The 15,359-nt window shown below is 41.9% G+C and overlaps 1 protein-coding gene across 5 annotated transcripts in view; it reads right to left on the reverse strand.

Annotated features, from left to right (window-relative positions):
- The window catches only part of KIF1B (kinesin family member 1B), a 150,135-nt gene that overhangs the window by 18,650 nt on the left and 116,126 nt on the right, over positions 1-15,359 (reverse strand). For all 5 annotated transcript variants that reach the window (XM_065935780.1, XM_065935779.1, XM_065935781.1 and 2 more), the window contains 7 exons: positions 13,187-13,277; positions 11,113-11,231; positions 10,418-10,473; positions 8,260-8,368; positions 6,662-6,728; positions 5,914-5,998; positions 3,839-3,944 (listed from right to left, as the gene is read on the reverse strand). In XM_065935780.1, coding sequence (XP_065791852.1) covers positions 3,839-3,944; positions 5,914-5,998; positions 6,662-6,728; positions 8,260-8,368; positions 10,418-10,473; positions 11,113-11,231; positions 13,187-13,277 — 633 coding nt within the window. The remainder of the gene's footprint in view (positions 1-3,838; positions 3,945-5,913; positions 5,999-6,661; positions 6,729-8,259; positions 8,369-10,417; positions 10,474-11,112; positions 11,232-13,186; positions 13,278-15,359) is intronic.

Consider the following 15,359-nt stretch of genomic DNA (forward strand, 5'->3'; position numbering starts at 1 on the left):
TTCTAAACAAAAGCAGTGTGTGTTTATGTGTTGTATGGGTGTTTGTGTGTATGCATCTTAATAAAACATTCAGGCTCTACCGTTATGTGTCACTTCCTTAAGTTTTATTTCCCCAAGCAGATGAACAGAGAGATGGGAGGAAATTTCCTTCACTACCAAACTAGGAATTCTTTCCTATTCTAAAAGCAGAAAATAAATGAGACAAGTAGTCCTGACAGGACAAAGAGAAATGTTTAAAAATAAAAAAATATTCCTCACAGACTCAGCTACCCAAATAACTAAACTGGTCTCTGGTACAACACAGGACAAAACAAAGAAAAAGGTGAACAATGACAGAAGCCTGAGATTCTATATGAAATGAGGGCAGTAACATTCTACTTTGCAATGTGGAAGGGGAAAACTTGACATGGCCTAAGAATAAAATGAGCAAGCTTACTAAACGGAATGAGAAAATAATTATGAACTCTACAGATTACTTAAGAACCTGCAAATGAAACTACACATGCATTAGGAAAACCTAGGACACAAGGCTGCAGAGTAAGGTCTTGCTCTATCCCTCGGTGGGTACAAGTTTCCAAAGGGGAAACTACTAAATTACAATAGCAGTCAAAGCAACACAAGACATAAAGCATTCTGATAAAACAGAATCTTTATGTGCAAAAAAACAAACAGAAAATACCTAGGCATATCCTTATCAAGAAAGAGCCTGCAAAAACATAGAAAAAACTTTCGTTAGTACAGCAAAAGTCAAACCAAAAAAAAAAAAAAAAAAAAGGAAGAAAGAGAGAGGGAGAGAGAGAGAAGAAGAGAAAAAAACAGATATAAAACACAAATTTGCTGACAAGCAAAGTGAATTGAAGTGGACAATTAACAGCGAATTTCATGGGACACAGTTTGATAAATGACTTACAATGACAAGAGTCCCTCTCCTGGGACAATGTGTTAAGGAAATGCTGGACGTGGAAGGGAGACAGTTTTGATTAACATCCCTTTAGGAGGTGACTTCCTATTAGAAATGGTAGGAAGTTGCTGTGGAGTTATGAGAAAACCAAACCAATTAGGTAAGAGAAATGTAGGACCGGGAAGAAAAGGAGCAATGGCTCTTGTGAGCTGCGCTCCGCTATCAATGTATCACAAGTGCCTCTAATCATGTATACTTAATACACCCAACTGGAGTTCTGTACGTTCAACTTTAAACACTAAACCTTTAGGCAGAAAGAACAAAAGCTCTCTTAACCAAACTCCATTTAGCCACTCACCATATGAACTTATGCTCTTCACAACCCTAGAATGTAAAGACTGACATCCATTTCTCATTGAGCATTATTCTAAAATAAAGAGGTAGTTCACAGGCCCAGTGGAGAAGGAAATGGCAACCCACTTCAGTATTCTTGCCTGGAGAAATCCCAAGGACAGAGGAGCCTGGCAGACTACAGTCCACAGGGTCACCAAGAGTTGGATACGACTGAAGTGACTTAGGCCCAGACAATTTGCTCCCAAGAGCTGAGTTTTGTGCTTCTCAAGTATCAGTAGTATTTGGTCCCAAACCTGTCTATGCAATTGTGTTTGTTATTACAATGATCTAATTTAATTAAATATTAGATAAACCACTGAAACATGAGAGCAATAAGAATTTTTGTTTAGTGTGAAACAAAACTAAGTGTGGAAACTAAACTGAATGTCTTTAAAAGACTTGATAATGGTGAGTTGTTTAAAAAAACAGCTGTTCAATTAAGTTTGGGTGAGATGAATGTAAAAGAAAGAGGGAAATAAAATTTTGGTGATACATGATAAAAAAGTTTAAAGGATTTTGCACATAGATTTTCTTCATAAGTTTCTAGTTCCACCAAATTGAAAAGTATAGATGATAAATTACGGGTGTGGCTTTGTCAGAAAGACAGTCAGAAGTCTAATAAATGAGCCTACAATTAAAGAAAAGGCCTTGGCCCTACAGTAAGAGCTTGACAAATTTATGTACATCTATATACTTTAAAACAAGTGTTTATAGTCTGTATCTTTTCATTATTCTTGACTTTAGCAACTTTTTTGATTAATTAACTCTAAGCTTCTATTGGGAAAGATAAGGTGGTTCTTTTTTTTTTATATACAAAGCAAGAGATTTATTGGGAAGGGGCCCCAGGGTGGGCAGCATTGGGGTAAGGGAACCCAGGAGGACTGCTCTGCCACATGGCTTGCAGTCTTGAGTTTTAGGGTGATGGGGTTAGTTTCCAGGTTGTCTCTGGCCAGTCATTCTGACTCCAGGTCCCTGCTGGTGGTGGTGATGCCAAGCAGGGCCCTGTGGGGCTCTCGGAATGAAGGCCTTTTCGTCCCCCATTCCTTGTAGGCTAGATTCCAGCCTCCACGACTTTCTCTGAGTTCCAAACGGCAGAACAGTTGCTGAACAAAGGAGAAGCCAAGATAAGTTGCTTCTAACAAAGTCAAATTCATCTTCTACACATCTAACCCACTGCCAGGCATGAGTCAAAGGACTGGTAAAGGTTACTCTAATGGAGGCAAGTTCAGCACAACCAGCACATCAACGAAACACCAAGTTTCACCATCTTTCACCAAGTACCACAGGGAGGGTTAAGATATGTTTCTCATAGTTGCAAGGAAAATGTGATGAATGCCAGCTGAACACTTTCTGTAAACGTCTGGCAGCAGAGAGAACACTGTGTGGGATTAATGCTAACTTTGCAGAAATGGTGTTGTTCAAGATTTTGCCCAGGAAGAGGCCAAGGGAAATCAGAGCAGCCTGCTTTATTTCTACCACCCACCCCCCGCCCCATACGTACACCCCTCTCAGTCACCTTCCCTTTCTGCCCACAGTCCCCGCCAGTTTCTCCAACAGGCAAAAAAGCAAACATACATCTGCTTCCTTTTCCTCATTCCCCTGCAAATCAGAAACACAAGGGAGCAATGGAAAGAAATTAACTGTGGCCCAAAATTTTAACTCTGCTTCTGCTTCTTATTTTTCCTCTCCCACTTGCCAACAGATGGGAGCAACTTTTTAGGAGCAGACAGACCACAGAGAAATCCCATAATTCGAAGGTTGTGTTCCGATCCACACTAGAACACACAGCCACTCCTGTTCCCCAGACCTCACTTCATAAAGACATGGAGCCTCTGTGCACAATGACGAGACTCCTTTCCCAGGGAGGGAAACGCGCCCCAGCAGGTTTATTTCTAGTCCGACACGGAAAAGCAGAATAGCTGTGTATTTTATGCATTCTGTCATTATTTGATTAAAAATGGAATTCTAAGGGAAACTAGCTTAAAATTAAAATTCATTATTTATAGCAGCCAATCTTGGTCAGAAGAGTTTATAATAATTTATTGCTTTTAATGCATAAATGAAATAGCAAGACTCCTTGAGCCAACACTGGCAGCAGCAAAGATGAACACAAGAGAGTTCACTACACCTTGGAGAGCAGGTTTCCATGACACCCAAGGCCGAGAGACAGAGGTCTTTCTCCAGCAATCACTTCATAGGAAGACATTTAGTCTTAGGCATACATAGTTAATCTACATGTAAACTCTTGGGTGGCATGGTGAGTTTTCTTCTGCTTTTTCTCTATCATTGCACTACAGCTACAGCTTTTTCTCTAACATTGTGCTACAACATTCAAACTCCCCAAAGGAAAAAACATTTTCATTCTCTGGGGGTAACATATTATGTATCTCCAATGACTTATGTTATTTATTTCTGAAGAACAGGATAGGCAGAGAAGGAAATAGGGAGTTTAAGTGAGAAGGTGGGGGGTCATTAATGATAAAGAATCTAATGGTGAAGTAATCAACCCCCAGGGCTGACTCATCACTCGCCCCAGTGGCCCACCTGCTAGAGTTGTGGGATGACTTCAGGTACTTGGCAGAGATGATATTGAGGGAGAGGATGGCGTCCACTGCGGTTTCATCCACCTCGGCCTTATTCCTGATCCGGCCTGAGAGAGACGAGAAAGAAACCAGGACATGGGGACATTTAAAAACAAAACAGTGATCCATTAAGCCAAAATGAGACTGTCAGACCGCTGTGTAATTTTAGGTGCCAGAAGAGTCATTTGGTTAACTGTAGTTTCCAAGTCTAATCTGGGAATTCTTAGTCTTTCATTCTTCTCCATATTCTGGCTCCCCTTTACATCCCACATTCAGTTAACTGTGAACATTTATTCATTGTTCAAAGAGCTTCTCATATTCATCTCGACTTTTATTTCCAACATCACTGCCCTGCTCATCAGGAGAAGGTCATCCCCTTCTAATCAAAGACAAGCAACAGTCATTTAACTGGTCTCCCAGCTGCTCTCATGTCTCTCCTGGTGAATCCACCCCACACTCACCTTCAATAATGTTCTTAAGTCACTGCCTTCATTATACCACTTTCTTATTTAACATTTGACAATTCTGTTTTCAAATACTAAGACTAGGGTATGCAGCAGTGCACAGAGTTTCAGAACACAGTCTCTGGAGCAGAACTGCCTGGGTTCAAACCTCAGCTCCGACACTAACTGTCTGTGAGGCCTGGGCATATGCTCAACCTCTTTGAGCCTCACTTTCCTCACCTGCCAAGTGGGAAAAACAATTCCTCCCTTTAAATATTTTTATGATCATATTATATGTTATGTTATATTATGTGAACTAACAGTTTTAGAGCATTCAGGAAAGCACCTGCCACATTTCAAGCTTGTTTATAAAAAGTAATAAGCCATAGGGTTTCAGAAAAGCCTTAATACCTGCTGCCTCTGCTCACCATCCATTCTGGTCAGAAAGCATCTCTCTTTTTTTGTGTGTAAAAATTAATTTTGAAAAGCTTGAAAATCACTGTCCTGCATAGGACAGAGTAATAACCATCCTTCCAGAGGTCCCTCATTTGGTCTGCAGGTACCCAAGAGGTTTATGCATAAAATTCAGAAGGGCTAAACTGCATGAGAAAAAAATCACAACTTTATTTTCAGGAGCCTCTTCTGAAGGAAACGGGCTTTTCCTTCAATTACGAGGGGAGGGCACAAACCACAGTAGACCAAGCAGTACTTAGACCTTTGTCCCAGGCAGAAATCAGAGATGTTTTCGTATCACACCAATGCCAACTATATGACACTCATTACCATTTTGAAATGATACAAGTTAGACCCTCTGTTTATTTAACACATCAATAGAGAGCTTATGTTACAAATTTGTTTAGTATTTTAACAACTGTATTTCAATATTATTTGTTCCCTTAGTAATCCCAAGTACTTTGTTTTCTACATTTAAAAACATAATTCTGAGGCTTCACCTCTGCCAAATTGGTCCATGGTAAAAACAGGTTCAGGCCCCTGCCTTAGCCTCTCAGTCTACAGCTGATGCTGTTGGTTCAATCTTTTCCTCTCTTTTACTCTCACCTCAATTCTGTCTCTTTTCTCTGGCCATAGGTTTCTAGCCATTTGCTCATTAGACATTCCTGACTCTAACTCCAAATACTTGCAAGAAAACAAACAAAACCCTCTAATTTCTCTCTAATCTACTCAGAGCATCTCCTACCAGCTAACCCAGTTCTCTTGGATCTTTTTTGTTGTCCACTCTCCTAGCACAGGTCTGTTTCAGTTGTCCTCATTTGGTACTCACTCCTCAAACAGCTCTGGACACATACACATGCTGCTCCTCACTAGATCACAAGTGCACAAGGAGCAGAGGCTTCCCTGGGGCCTTCTCAGGGTCTCTGGCACAGAACCACTCCCACAGTCCTTGAGAAAAATAATGGCAATTGCATAACCTATGAAGGGAGCTAGGAAACAAGAGTACTTTTGAACTCAGTCTCTCTTCTGATGGTCATGTTTTCCAGTGCAGTCTTCCACATGCTCCCTGTGCTCCAAACAGGGACCAATCACATCTCTAAAAAAAGCCTGGCTCCGTCCTCATCTGAAGAAACGTACTCACCTACCACCAGCTCACGGACATCCTTCCAGTGGAGCTCACTCCCCTTCTCATGGATGATGGTCACTGTGATCCTCCGCTGGATGCCCTAGGTAAATGGAGCAGGGTTGCAATTTAGCTGGGGCCACCTCTTATTTCCTCTTGTTTGCCCTTTGTTGGATTGTCTGGTGTGGGGGTGGCAAGAAGGGGAGGTATGGAGAGAGATGGGAAGTGCTGTCCAACACTGTTATTCTGAACCAAAGGACATAGGTGAGGGATTGAGGAAGAGCCAGGTGCTGATACAGCTTCAAGAACCAATGCCCAGACTGTAAGTCCCAGAGTGAGCCCATCTGGTTCACAAGACTTCTGAGCACTGATTAAAACTACTTTCCATTTGCCAAAGAGGGACCTGCATTTCACGGGTAGATTTTCAGTTCACTGAAACCTTACTTCTCTATCTCCATTAAAACCTTCTGGCTGTGAAAGAGAGTTTCTTAACATCACAGAGTGAAAATGGCATAAAACCACAGAGGAGCTGCATACATTATAATAACTGAATTAAACAAATTCTTTCAAAATAGTTCTTTTAATATGTGTATTTGTACACAAAAGCCAAGGTTTGAGAAACTTTAAGGAAAGGATAGAGCAAAGTCTCCCAACCTCCAAATTCCCTTCAAATGAAGATAAAAAGGCAGAGAAACAGAGGGCTGTTTCTTATTCTAACTCTTTTTGGTGTTCCCTTCTAGGCCGTTTTTGGCTCCTTTGTTAGTACCTGGTGAAGCAAAAATGTCCCCTGGCAGGGCAAGCCTGCTGTATGGTCCACCACGGCTGGGATATACCTGTAAAAAAAGAAATACGAAAGAAAGAGGTTAGATGGATGCTTGTGCTAATAACTAATTGCAACTTAACCTGCAAGGTCCTCCCTGGTTGTGCTACCCCTCAGTGGTTTCTGTTTTCCTAAACTCCGATCCCACATCCTTCTTGTCATGTGGAGTGGACATATAATCGCACAGTCATTTGCATTTAGTAAAACTTTCTCTGTATCCATGTCTCATCATCCTTATTAGACTGAAGTGTTCAAATGGCAGTAACACCTTTTGGTTCCATCCCAGCTCCCTGTCTAACAGATATTCTATAAATAATGTATTACTGCCATGGCAAGTGTCTGGAGATAAGGAAGAGATAATTTCAGATCTTTAAGAATCAGAAAGCAATTAACTCAGTGGAAACCATTTACTGTAACTTCTTCACCATCATAATGCAAGTTATAATCACATTATGGATCTGTCTGCAGAAAGTCAAATTCCTTAAAGTAATGTCACAATTGACGACTACTACAGGATCAATACAGCCAAACCTCACACACAGCAGCAACTCAATAAATGTTTCCTGGAGGTAACTGTGATGGTGGTACTTAGCATGATTAGCAGAGGATCGTTAAGATAACATTTATCCCCTATCCTTTAACTGATATAGCCTCTTCCCTCTGTTTCAGGAAAGGGATCTCTTTTGTGTTTTTCAAAAGCATTTCCGAGACAAGTATAAACAGTGATTACATTTGCCACTGAGTCTAACACAGCTCAGAGTAAGCCGATGCTGATTATTTTGACTGGAGCCAAAAGTCCTTAACTGGGGGTGATTCTGCCCCCATGGGATATCTGACAATGTCTATTGTCACAACTGGAGGGGAGGGGCTACTGGCACTTTATGGATAGAGGCCAGGGATGCAGTTAAATACCTATAACATGTAGGACAACCCCCAACCACAGGGAATCATCCACCCCCAAACAGTGCAGAGGTTGAAAAACCCTGGTCTATGGGAATATTCTGTCCCCTAAGCCCCTGAGATGTGGATATAAGTCTCTGGCCCCATTGTGCACAATATGCTCCTGACTCCCTTTGCTTGTTTGCTGATAAAACCCAGTATGTAGCTTGTCTTCTCTTGTAATAAAGTGCCAGTCTCCATGCTCCTGCTAACAATAAGTTAAATTACTCAGTAAGTATTGTTCATGGTTACAAAATGTGGAAATAAATGAAGATGTCCTAAGGAAGCTGACAGTCCTGAGTTCAAACCCCACCCTACTGCTTCCTTGGTCATATTATTTAATATCTCCGAGCCTAGATTTTCTCATTTGAATAAGAATATGGTGTGTTCTATGAGGAAATAAATGAGAAAACAGATTTTAAAAAAGTAAATTATAATACTAGGTAGTTCTCTAACAAACATCTGATTCAAAGAATAAACACCCCTAAAATTCAGTTCAAAACTAGAATGTGACGTTTTGTGAACCTGAAGACAAAGAGACTCAAAATTACAGTTTTTAATTTTTCAAAATTGTCATATTTAAAAATATATAAAGTGGGACTTACTCTCCTGTAGGCTCCAGTTCACTGATCTCAAACCAAACCAGAAGATCATACTTGCTCATGCTCTGGCCAAGGCTGGTTTTGCTCATGGTATTTAACTTGGTGGCTGGAACTTTTAAAAGTTTTTGGAAAATGTCAACATGTGGTCCAAGTCTACTCAGCAAAGATACAAGCTTCTCTAATGTCAGTCTTCAAGGACACACTTGGCAAAGGCAGCAAGAATCAGGGGACAGATTTCAGTGCAGGAGACCCAGAGACACTTCACCAACTCTATGAGTACCTCTAACTTCAGGGAACAAGGAAAACGGAGGGTCAGCATCTTTCTCCCTCTCTCCCTCCCAACAAAATATCCAATGATGAGAACACAGGTTTCGTGCAGCATAAATGTGCTCACGAAGCCATTAAAAAACCTTCCTGAGGCTCTCACATTTGCAGCATGCAGAGCACAGAACAACACGGGAGAGGCAATATTGGGAGAGTCTCACTGTGTGTGGTGTGTGTGGAGAGCACCTGTGCCCTAACCCAGTGGTTCCTGAACCTCCTGCACACGAGCATCACCTGGGGATCTCAAAGACGAACGAGGCCATCCTGCAGACCAATTAAAGAACAATCTCCAGGGATGAGGCTCAGTCCTCTGAGAGGTTTGAAGCCCCCCAGGTGATTCCAGTGTATGGACAAGTCTGGGAACCACAGGTCTAACCTGCAGACACAGGATTCTGTAAATGATCTGTTCCCATTTTCTTCAGATGTAAATTCCATGTCCTTATCTGTACTGATGAAATACATTAACCAAAACCTTAGTACTTCCAAGAATGTCAGATTCTATAAGATGGGCATTTTGAAACACTACATAGAAATCCTGAAATCTCGGCAATTTGAAGAGGGTTCTCTGCTCCGAATCTGGGAGTAGTGGTGTGAGAATCCGGGGACCTGGAATCTAATTATCACTTGACCACTAACTAGCTTTGAAATTCTGGTTGAGTCACTTAACACTGGAAGTCTGTCTCCTCACCTCTAAGATAAAGATCATAATATTAGCTTACTATCTGAAAAGATATTGTGAGAAACCACTGATGCAATGAATCTAAAGGGGCTTTATGACTCATGCAGCACTATGCATGGCCTGTCGGCATTATTCACCCTAGCTGAATTCCAGGTAAGCTGGTGATCATGCTACTCAAGAAGGTAACAGGGGATTACTGGTGTGCATCTAAGAGTCAGAAAGCAAAACCAGAAGCATTTTTTTTAAGCTATCTACTATTAAAAAATCCTTTGAATTAATAATACCACTGCAAAGAATCCAAACCAACAAACCTAGGGAGCCCCCCCACCCCATGATGTGAAAAGGGCATAAACAGAGGTGCTTCCTAAAAATCTCTCTGAAGGAAATGTGACATGACCTTGACAATGTGGTGAACTCTACACTCAGGTCAAGTAGCAAACAGAAACATCCGTGGTTCCTACACAGAAAGCCAGACTTTGGAACTGGCCCCTGAGGATGGTTCTACATCTAAGGCAGAGCTAATTTAGCTACTAACCATCTCGTTTAGGTACCCTCTCGGGCTGGCAGCTGGGAACTGGCAGAAAGAGAAAAGGCGGTGATGGGTCAGCCCCATCCTGGAAGGTGGCAATGGCGGAGGAGGCAAGCACGTTGGCATGCTCAGAAAATGTGTCCAACACATGCACATTCACATAGTCAGATATGAGAAATCGGATCAGCTCAATCTTTCTCTCATGGTCTGAAGGCAGGATGGAGGTAAGGCGTACAGAAGTGGAGAATGAGCATGGGGTGGGGGAGGGGAATGTGGCAAGTAGGCAATGAGGAAAAAGGATGAAAATAAACAAAGAAAAGTCAAAACAAGATACATGAACATACAGAACAAATGTAACATGCAAAAAAATGCCCACCACTGAAGTTAAAAGGGGTTACACACAGAGCAGAGAGATTGAGGAGCAGGGAGTTTATCAAAATCTGCAACAAGACCAGAGCGTCGGAGTGGATAGAGCCCTAGAGCTTCTTACCAACAATTCTAGGTTCTGCTAGATACTGGAACACCCGGGATGCACAGAGGTTGAGCAGGAATTTGAATATGACTTTTTACCTGAAAAGTCATGCAGAATCAGAGCTGTACAGCATATAAAGAATCCAGCTGGCACTCACCTGGCTTGGATAGCGGCATGGGTGGAGGGAAGAATCGTCGAGACGGCTGGGGTGGACTGCAAAGGAAGATGAAAGTTCTTCAAGACTAGAGACCCCCATGCTAATACTAATGGCATGTTTAAATCCCCTTTAGAAGCAGATCATCTGTACTTTCAACACTAGCACATTATCAGATATCAGATATATTCCCACACAGTAAAACTGAGGCTAAGACATTTTAATAGAGGTCCCCTTGTTAAGTCTTACCTAATGAATAAGAAAATTTTTCTGTTAACACTGACACTCTGCCATCATCCCAGAGTCCCCATCATGGTCTCCTCACTCATTCTGGTATATCCACTCAGACACACGTTTCACAGTGACTCTATTCTCCATGCAGTTTTAGGTGGTTAGGAATAATTATACACTATTTCCATGTTGTATCTTGATTACCTCAACTTTATCCTATTCAAAATCTCTTCTTACAAGAAGATGGCACTCAAGGGCCCCTGGGCAAAACTCGATTTGCTCCTCCTACAATTAGTGACTGGGTGGCTTAGAAGAAAGATGGTGACATTTCTAAAAAGGAAATGTAGGACAATATATAAAACTGTCACTTACCTATCTTAATCCCTCAAAAGATTTCTTCCTTTCTAGCAAGTGACAATAACAACAACAATATCAACAACAAAAATCTTTGCTCATTTGGTCCAAACCTGTGAAGTTCCTGTCCTTGCAGGTGAAGTGGGTGCTGCTGATAATGCCCAAAGACTTCAAACACAATCGGCTTGGTTTTGATATAGTCCACGAATGATTCCGTAACCTCCACCGCAATCTAATAAGGAGTAGGGTAGGGCCAAGCTCGATTAGGGAAAGATTTTTTATAGAAAAATGCACATGTCTGCAGCAAACAGCACTTAGGCACTTTTGAGTACCCAGTATATGCTGGGTATTTTACCCTGCAGGCCTCTCACACCAGAGATGGGCTCTTCTCTGGTTTTCCTTCTACAGCAACTTGACCAAGCTCCAGGCGTTCAAGACCCCCCACCACCTACCCTAACTGACCTCCAGCCCCTCTGCGTCCTTCAGTCAGTATGAGGACTCCATCAGCTGCTCCCTTCGCCTGTTCTCTCCTCCACTTTGAGGGCGGGCCCAGATGGCAGCCCTACCCAGGAAGCCTTCCCACTTCTCTGTCTCTCTGTTATTCTTGTATTTCAAGGCCCAGATCAAACAGCAACACCGATATGAAAACTGGGACTGCTGACTATGTGTCATGTACAAGGCCAAGAGTGACCCACCTTTTCTTATTTACACTACAGCCTTCAGGAAGCTCCCCAACCTTCTTTTTCCATCCAACCTTATCCACCCTCAACAAAGAATGTAACATAAAATTCTTTTTCCATTAGTAGAAATAATTCTCCCTTCTCCCATTCCCACTGCATTTCAAGAATACCTTTCTAACATCTCCATAAGTTATACTACTATTTTTATAAATTATACATAAAATAAATACGCATTTTATTTCTCCTATCATAATTCTAAACTCTTCGGAAGCATAATCCCCTGTAATTCATCTAAGTGTCCCCCACACCCCCACACAGTGGCATTAGGCACGGTCCTTGTACACAGGGGACAATCAATATTGATCATATACAGGCAAGCTCATGTTTATACAATTAAACATAAAAAAGAAAACTGTGTTTTGTGTTTGCTCTTTCCATTTTTGGAGTTGTCCTTTCTTATTTTTATTTTTTTTGGCCAAGTTGCATGGCATGTGAGATCTTAGTTCCTGGACCAGGGATCACTTCCCCTGCAGTGGAAGTAGAGTCTTAACCACTAGACCACAAGGGAGTCCCCCTTTTGTATTTTATTTTATTTTATTTATTTATTTTTTCCCCCTTTTGTATTTTAGAGAGTGGACTATGGTTAGCAAGAGAATGAGACTGTTTCCTGTACAGCTGTGAAGATCCTGGATGCTAGAGTCACATTTCCCTGGGTTCAATCCCACCTCTGCTTCCTCCTAGGTTTGTAACCTTGGTGAGTGACTTCAACTGCTCTGTGCCTCAGTTATCTCAACTATAATATGAGGATTATGACAGTATGTGGCATAAAAGAAAGGATTAAATCAATTAAGACAGAAAAAGCACCTCTAACAATGACTGACACAACATAAGCTCTCAGTGAATGTTAGCTCTTGTGATGAGAATGAAGACTTTTGAATGGGGTTAAGTAAATCTTTCTAGAAGAGATGGAGGGTCTGTTCTCTTACTCCATTTATGGGAGAGTTGTAAGGGCATTAAAGGCTTAATCAGCAAATCAGCTGAAAGGAAAAAAGATTCTGAAGCTTAGTTTAGCTACAAAAGAATTTCATAGTTTCTACATTATTTGTATCCAAACAGTGTTGTCTCTTACGGTTTAAAGAACATATTAACTTTAACAAAACTCATATTAAACATGCTTATTTTTCTAGGACCGGAAACACTAAAACAACTCACAATTCAATGACAAAGAATTTACTGGCAGATCAACCCCCAGTGCTACGCACAGGCCCACTGTCACTCAGAGAAGATGCTGGCTGCTCTGTCCACTGAGGATGAGCTCCGGGCCCTGGCCGCTCCCTTCACTGTCCGCTCTCGCCACAGAGCTCCCCCTGCATAGCAGCTCAGATTATCATCCTTCTTTGGCTGAAAAAGCCAAAGGGAGCCCATACATGACGCCTGCCTCACACCAGCTGCTTCAGGGTACCACCAACCTGTAATACACCTGGCAAAAAATGTCCATGTGACTTACGTTCTGTACATGGTAAAAGCCCAGAGGACTTCCTCTGCCATTGTTCTTGAGGGGTTCAGTGGAGAATGCTTCATCATGCCGATGTAAAAAGCTTAAAAGAGCGAAAAACACAAAAACCCACATTAATTTCGCTTTAAATGCTTCATCAGGATTATCTTGGATCCCGTGGAAAGAAGCATCTTATGCAGAGTTTTTAACTGAGACAAGTTATTTGCATTGCCCGGGTAGAGAACATGTTCCATATCACACAGATAGCATTTTAGATTTTATTTCAAAACTGACTGAAAAATCAACTAACCCTACCACTTAGCTGGGGCTTCCCTAATAGCTCAGCGGTAAACAATCTGCCTGAAGTGCAAGAAATGCAGGAGACATGGGTTTGATCCCCGCATAGGGAAGATGCCCTGGGTAGCGAAGAAGCGAATGGTCACCCGCTTCAGTATTATTGCCTGGAGGATTCCATGGACAGAGGAGCCTGGAAACCTATGGTCCATGGGGTCTCAAAGAGTCGGACATGACTGAAGCAACTGAGCACATATCATTTAGCTATGAAGAACATGAAGAGGGAATTCAGTGACCTCTCATTCCAATGTAGAAGTTTTTTTTTACTGAAAATAAAAACTGAAATCATTTTGTATAGAAAAGATTTGGCAGATTGAAGCTTCTATAAGGTAGCACTAAAGCCTGTGGATGGCACACCTGCTGGGAGCCTCTCTAAGATTAGCAAGGAGTAGATTCAAATGTCACCTCTTCCAGGGAGACTTCCCTGACTCACTCAAATAGTTCTACATTCCCATAGCAACAGGGACCTATTTTTCTTCAATAGCAATGATACCACTGTTTGGCATAATGTATTTATTTGCCTGTTTCCCCAAAAGTGTGTGTCTCCCATGGAGTTTGAAATATAGAAAATACTCCTGAAATGTTTGTTGAGTCACTGGGCTATGTTTACTTATTCTCATAAATAATGAGATTTTATTGTTCTGTCTCCCTAATGTTAGTCTGGAATAAAAAGTGGAGAATTACAGAATACACAATTCAAAGATGTACTGCTAGACAGAAATATCCACTAGAAGAATACCCCACACTCTTACAAGAAAAAAGGGAAAAACAGGGGGCAGAAAGACCAGGTCTTCCATGAACTCCTGGTCTTCCACATTACAGTTGACAAGAAAAAAGGGAAAAACAGGGGGCAGAAAGACCAGGTCTTCCATGAACTCCTGGTCTTCCACATTACAGTTGACAAGAAAAAAGGGAAAAACAGGGGGCAGAAAGACCAGGTCTTCCATGAACTCCTCGTCTTCCACATTACAGTTGACAAGAAAAGAGGGAAAAACAGGGGGCAGAAAGACCAGGTCTTCCATGAACTCCTGGTCTTCCACATTACAGTTGACAAGAAAAAAGGGAAAAACAGGGGGCAGAAAGACCAGGTCTTCCATGAACTCCTGGTCTTCCATGAACTCCTGGTCTTCCACATTACAGTTGACCCTTGAACACCACTGGTGGTCTGGGTCTGAACTGTGTGGGTCCACTTATATGTGGATTTTTTTCAATAGTAAATTCTATGGTTTTGTATGATTCACAGTTGGTTGAATCTTTAGATGTGGAACTGTGGATACAGAGGAACCCTGGATATACACTTGGGTTTCAGACTTTGTGGAGAGGGTCAATGCCCATAACTCCTGAGTTGTTTAAGGGTCAACCATAATTCTCTCAGCCTGAAGACCATGGTGGACTTTTGCCAGGTAATCAAATCATGTACCACTGTGACACTGCATCTTTCCACACTACGCATACTCTTGCCTATTTTCTTTCTTCTCATTTCCCCTTACCTCTCTCCCTCTCTTTTACTTTTCACTCCTTTTTTTTTTTCCAATTTCTTCCTTTCCAGACCACACGGTGCACCTGCCAGAGGCCGCATGAGCATCAGCTGGCCTCTGCCCTACACTCCTCCAAGGCTCTCCTCGGAGCAGATCCCAGTATCCCAGGGTTCCACACAGTAACACATGAGGCCACTGACTGTGCTCTACAGCTGTGTCTTCCCAAAGCAGGCCAGACGAGAGTTTATAAAAACCCCAGAAAAATCTGAGTCTTCTTTCAACATGAGTCAACATGCCCTTTCCTCCAGTGTTTACAACAGGTGGAGATGCTACTCTCTTATCAGGAGACTTTG

This window comes from Muntiacus reevesi, chromosome 5, assembly GCF_963930625.1.
Source record: "Muntiacus reevesi chromosome 5, mMunRee1.1, whole genome shotgun sequence".
NCBI classification, from domain to species: domain Eukaryota; kingdom Metazoa; phylum Chordata; class Mammalia; order Artiodactyla; family Cervidae; genus Muntiacus; species Muntiacus reevesi.